At 45.4% G+C, this 6,620-nt stretch overlaps 1 protein-coding gene across 1 annotated transcript; it reads right to left on the reverse strand.

The window, feature by feature from the left end:
• Positions 1-1,511: 1,511 nt before the first annotated feature.
• Positions 1,512-6,620, reverse strand: TERF2IP (TERF2 interacting protein). The gene is made up of 3 exons (XM_048816399.2): positions 5,971-6,620; positions 4,196-4,308; positions 1,512-2,308 (listed from the first exon to the last, which is right to left on the reverse strand). The coding sequence occupies exons 1-3, from the start codon at positions 6,545-6,547 to the stop codon at positions 1,847-1,849; spliced, it is 1,152 nt and encodes a 383-aa protein (XP_048672356.2). The 5' UTR covers positions 6,548-6,620; the 3' UTR covers positions 1,512-1,846.

Genomic DNA, 6,620 nt, shown 5'->3' on the forward strand with positions numbered 1-6,620 from the left:
AACTGAGTTAGAAAAATGCATGTAGGGTTTATTATAGAGCTGTGCATTTCTCTTGCTATTATCTTGCTCTTAGAGAGCTATGGGGTGTTAGAATCCTGTACCAAGTTTTTCTGCTTGCGTACAGCTATTGTGCCTTGAAGGGGTAAACTGTAAAACAGAAAGCTCACACCTTTGGGTGGCATTCTGGGAGAAGGTATAGGTATGGGGAGAGTCTTAAAGAGTCAGCACTGGTGCCAGTGACTGGACAGTCAGACTGTGGGGCCTCACCCAACATAACTTGTGATAACTTATAAGATACTTTTCTTCATATAACATGAAATCTCATAATGCATCTGACAATGTTATAGGTGAAGTGAAGGAAGTTCTTGGCTGCACTGAATGATTGAACTTAATGTAGTTTTGATACTCCATAGTCCTTGAAAATTAAACCTACCTGGTAACTACTCCTGCTATTCATGTAAAAAGTGTTTAAACTTACATTATTTTACCTCAAAAGCTTGGGGCCTCTAGCTAAACACTTGCCTCTTCCATAAACATCTTGAAGAGCCAGGTTGAAAGGCTTGAATTTAGCATCCACATCATTGTACTCTTGTCATTTTGTAAGCAATAGGTCTTAGAGCACTTTGTAGAGGTAAAAACATGCTACTGGCATTTTAGTGGGTGCAAGTATAACATTTCTCTAGCAAGGTCTGCTCATGTAACAGTGTTGAATAGGAGTGATATTCTCTCCCCACCAAGTTACAGCTGAATTTAAAAATATATTCCCACATTTGCTAACTACCAATTCAACTTAAAACAAAACCAGAAAACAGGCAGAGAGACTAGAAAGACTTTAGCAGGACCCCCTACAAGCTGTGTTTAATACCTGTAAGCCCTTCCAAGCTTTGGTCAGGTAGCAGTGATCAGAAAAAATTTCAACCCTTAGCTAGCATTTGTATCACATATTAAACTCCCTACTAGAAAGTGTAGTTTTATATGGCTATAAATATATTCAATACCTGCATTCTGCAGTGGAATCTTCCCCCCCCCCCCCAAAGGCTTGGAAACAGCAAGTCTAAAACCCCTCCTCAGACTAGACAATCATGCCATCTGTTAAGGACTGGTGGCTTAGCAGCTGCTACATGCAGCAATGCTAGTGAGTCTTACAGGATGTACAGGGTTATAAGACAGCTCAAGGGTACAGAAATCTGGAGCATAAAGGAGAATCAAGATGCTTGCTCTGTAACTCCAAGGCAAGTCTTATCAGATAAGCCTGTTTACTTTGACCTAGAAGGAAGAGAGGTCTGCCTCTGACAATAGGGAAGCCTTACAGGTGCAAGACAGTGGTTTTTGTTTGTATAATGAGGCACACCTTCCCACCTTAACACAGATTAAAGTATGTTGAAATGCATGTTCATGTATCATCCCATCTCAGTGGATGAATGTGCAGACTCCTCCCCCCACCACTGTGTATAGGACAAAAGCAGATTTCCAATGCTCAGCCACTCAGCTCTGAAGAGATTAAGGAGCTCTCATCTTCACCCAATATTTTATTTTTAGATTTAATCAACAGGATACTCAGCATGTACAAAAAAAATCAAATATAAAACAAGGCCTTGCATAAACATGGAAACTTATGGAAAAGTTAACAGAAAACGATGGAAAGGACGAAGTGTTTAGCACAGAGATCTTAATTTTCAATGCCAGATTTTTCCTGTATGAAATGAGATTGCAGGTGGCTATCCTAGAGACTTCAGAACATCTACAAATCCTCATTCCTTTTTCCATGAAGGTCAGAGATGCAAGTCTCATCTCCTGCTTTCCTGGGAGGGTCCCAGTCCATGAACCATCCTTCACAAGTTACCATCTAACGCTTCCTGAACGCAACCCGCTTTACCACATTCTGGGCTCCAAATTTTGCTATTAATTTGCTTCTGAGATTTTCATCTACTTTTTGCAAATCTAAATCATCCTGTCTGCTCCATATAGGATATCCATCCAAGCGCTGGCTGTTATGTAAGAAGTAGGAAGTGGCCTCCACTTCACCACTGTTTTTCAGAAAGGCTTGTATAACAGTTGAGAGGTCCATGCTGAATTCCTCCATGAAGTGCTGTACTGTCTTCACTGCATCTGCCACCTCTGTGGGGGAAGGGCAAGTCCTTATGGGATTTTCCTCCTCTTGAGGCGGAGTTTCAGTTATAGCAGAGTCCTCAGCAGTTACCCATTCCTTCAGTTCCATTTTCTGACTGGAGGCTATTTTTTCAGGGGACTTCGGCTCTTCATCTTTTGCCGGATTTTCTTCCTGAAGGTCAGAGGTCTCATTTTCTGACTAGGAATAGAAGTTAGGGTGAGTGACATTCCACTATAACTCAGTCACACAAAACTGCGAAATTAGGAGTCCAGAGCAGTGCTGTCCTCCCCTCCTCCCATATGAATCCTTCTAAAGTATACTGATGTGTTGAACATAATACCTGTGCACAATAAAATCCAATAATCCAAGTACAGCAATGCACAGCACCAAGGATATAGTGGAATGTGGAAAGGCAGGAGACAAGGGATAGGATTTAAATAAACTAAAATCTAACCAGTCAAAAATAAATTTGTCATTCTGAATTGTGTAAATCTGCTCAAGGCTCACACTCGCCTTGTGATACTAAAGCCTTGTCTAAACGGCCACTTTACAGCACTGAAACTTTCTCGCTCAGGGGTATGACCCCCCCCACCCCCCGCAATGCAAGTTTCAGTGCTGTAAAGTGGTGGTGTAGACAGTGCCCCAGTGCTGGACGCTGCGCTCCCAGCGCTGGTGGCGGGTTTTTTTGTTGTTTAACAGCACTGAGAGAGCTCTCTCCCAGCGCTGGTGCTGCAACTACACAGCCACGTTAAAGTGTTGCCACAGCAGCACTTTAACGTTGATAGGGAAGGCATACCCTTAGTGAATCACTCCCTGCTTGCCAATGGAGCCTTAACACTTACAACTTAACTCAAGGTGACGGTGATGTGCAGATGACCATTCTTTATCAACCATGTTTGGTCTCTAACATCCTCCAAGTATCTGGACACAGGGTCAAATTGGAAAAAATTAGTCATGCTCTTTTTACTTGATATGCCACGACACACCATTCATAGTAAGTTGTGTAGTTAATAATATCCTTCCATGCTTTAGCTAGCTGTGTAAAAGTTTAAAATGTTGACACTAAGACGTTTTCTAGGTGTTAACTCAGATGACTGACTATCTGGGAATCAATTGACTAGTCATAGTTTTGTAATTAATCTTAAATTGGAATAGAACTTGGTAAACATTTATTGCTGCTGAAGCTATTTTTGCTTCTTCATTATTAAAATGTAAGCCATTGGTATAAAAAAAAGCATGCTGTACCCCCATTAAGCTGTAATTGCCGAGCTAGAGAGCATAAATCTGCACCTGTGAATTAGAGAAAAATGCTTCACAGGATGGCATGCTCCAGATGCTGAGTCTTACACAAAGGCATTTTAGCCATATTTTTTTTTTTTATTTCAGTCAGTTCTGGGTAATTCTAAGAAGCAGTTTGTAAATTTATAACCATGAATGTCTGATGGTCATTCTCCAGGGAGATGTCTGGTGTAACCCATGTACTTATAACTTTATTGGAAAGGATGGGGTGTGTGCGCATACGTGTATATACATATATTTATTTTGCCAATACTATCCTCTCTTTGGCACCAACACAAGACTCTACTCCCTCTCTGCTACCTTGATATACCAACCTGTTCTGACTAACCTCTGTATTGTTTTCCCCCAGCCACTGGTCCCGTTGTTTTTCATGCCATACAGATATTGCACCCAGCTGATTTACCACCACTGTCAATTCCTGATTCAATGGTCAAGCTGAAAAGCATCAGAAGTGGGAAGCAGTCTTGGGAATGGTAAAGGTTTTAATTAGCAGGCAGGGCAGGCCTTGCTGTAAGCAGGGGCCCCAATATAGCCAGCTGCTGAAAACTCCTTTATCCCTGAACTAGCACACCCTAATTAATGTTACTACAAAGTCGTAAAAAGAATCAGCATCCTGGTGGTGTTCACACAGAAACAAAGTCATATTTAAGATTAAAATTACTTATGAAGGCTTAAGTACATCTGAAGTTTCACTAGTTTGGGATTTTAATCTATACATCATAAAGCGTTCAACACATCTGTGTGATCACATTATGCAGATATAGCTGTCCAACTATGAATGTATACCTCACTGTCTTCAAATTCTTTGTTAGCCAGCTGGAAAAGGCTACCCCCTTTTGTTAATTGGTCTTGAACCACTCCTTGGGGTATATCGGCTACTTCCTTCCTCCAAAACTCTGTTAGAGAGAGAGAGAACATTAGCATTTGTTATGCAACTGCAATGCTAATCATGACTTCAGATTACATTTCACATCCTACTGCCTGCTACGATTAATCAGTTTGGTAGTCTTCTAATCACTCTGAAAAGGTAAGAAGAAACTCATGTTCTGGCAGAGTTAGTGGTTTCTGTCCAGATGAGGTATAGAGTGAGGAAGTAATGGGTCTGCAACAACCATCTATGTTCAGTTTTAATAAAGATTCTAGGCGTGATCCAAGGAATTAAACCAGTAAATATTACACTTGCCAAAAACATCACATATCAACCAACCCCAATTCATTCCCAGAGCACCATCCATCCGGTGCACTGAAACTATCACATCATTAAGACAACCTGCATCTGCACAAGGAAGCCAAAGGAAAGCCACCTGTATGACTTGAAATCTGGCATTTCCAAACTTTTAATGTTACAAAGTCAAGAACTCAGTGCTCCTTAGATGTTTTACAGAACAGACTTATAAACTATAAGTTCAGAAGGGACAAACATGATCATCTATTCTGACCTCCTGCACATTGTAGGCCACAGAACCTAAGCCACCCATTCCTGGAATAGACCCCTAACCTCTGGCTGAGTTATTGAAGTCCTCAAATCATGGTTTAAAGGCTTTAAGTTACAAAGAATGCACCATTTACACTAGTTTAAACCCACAAGTGACCTGTGCCCTATGCTGCAGAGGAAGGCAAAAAGTATGTCAGCGTAGGTACTCTAACTTTCTGAGAGGTGGTAGTTACATTGACGGGAGAAAACCTCCTGTCAACGTAGTGTTGTCTATGCTGGGGGTTAGGTTAGTATAACTACATCCATACCCCTGAGACACATTGTTACACTGACCTAAGTTCCTTGTGTAGACCAAACCTCAATAGCTTGTGGCAATGAATTAACAGCTTAACTGTTAAGATAAATATTTCCTTTGATCAATTTTAAATTTGCCATCTTTCATGTCCTTGTATTATGATAGGAAAATTAGCATTACCCAGTTTATTTTTACTACACCACTTATTTTGTATAATATCTATTGTACCTTCCTACTCAACTCTTCTCTAAACAGACACAGTGTTTTCTCTCTCCTCACATGAAAGCCTTTCCACACTAATTTCACTGCCCATCTGATCTTTGTGCTCTCTTTCTCAAGACAATCTACCAGAATTGAACAAAGGATTCCTGCAGATGTCATGCCATTACATTATGATTTAATTCTGTTCAGCCTAAATTATAATGAAAAGCTCCCAGGTGTGCCTATTACACTGTGGAACAGTTTCTCTAAGGAATGTGGGGGTAACTCCAGGCTTGGGGCATTTCCAGCCAGACTCCCCAAAGCACTGTAAGGAAGAGCCTAGTGGAGGAAACACTAGATCTACTGCAGCTTTTGCAGCTCAGGTTTCTAGGATTTCATGAGGACAGGTCACGGAGGTGTATTTACCAGCTGTGTACCGGCTATGCTCCCCTAACCCAATGGCTGAAGGAATGCTGGTCTACACGGCTGACCCAAGTGCTTGCAGGCAGGGTCGGCGCTTGTCCCCACGGCACACACCGGTGGAGAGACTACACGCGGCAGCGGCAGAGCCGGGAACGAAGCCCAGCAAGTCTCTGCCTCCCGAGGGCCCGCCCCGCCCCCGCTCATCCGCACCGCTGTCCGCCGGCTGCCAGGCGCTCCGGGGGAGGCCGCGGGGCGGCGCGGGGCCGGGCCCGCCCAGCAGGTACTTGTGCTCCTGGCCCCGCAGGCGCCGCAGGTAGCGGTCCCGCATGGCTTGCCAGGAGTGCGGCGTCAGGCGGGCCCGCTCCATCTCCTTCCAGAGCGCGGTGCCGGTGACGCTGCCCTGCGCCCGGCCCCGCACGTGCAGCAGGATGGCCTCGTCCTCTGAGCCCGTGAAGGCAGAGCGGCCGGCCCGGGCCCCGGCCGGGACCGGGGCCGGGGCCGCCGCCAGCCGCCAGCGCTCCAGCGGCAGCCGCTCGTTGCTCTCCACGCAGCGCCGCACGTACTCGCTGGAGACGAAGTTGCCCGTGGCCCCCCGCTCGTCGGGCTGGGCCAGCAGCACCGCGCCCGGCTCCTGCACGCGGCAAAGGCGCCCGCCGCCCGCCAGGATCAGCGGCGCGAGCTGCAGCTTGGCGGGCCCGGGCCGCACGTAGAAGCGCATGGGGCTGCCATCGTCCTGCAGGAACAGCGTCCGCGAGCGAGCGGGGCCCGCGCGCTCCAAGGCCATGGGCGGGCGCCGCCGACGCGCGGCTCGGCTCGCACTCGGAGCCTTCCCGCCACCCAGGGTGCGCGCGCCTCTC

The sequence above is a fragment of the Caretta caretta genome, chromosome 12 (assembly GCF_965140235.1).
Source record: "Caretta caretta isolate rCarCar2 chromosome 12, rCarCar1.hap1, whole genome shotgun sequence".
NCBI lineage: Eukaryota > Metazoa > Chordata > Testudines > Cheloniidae > Caretta > Caretta caretta.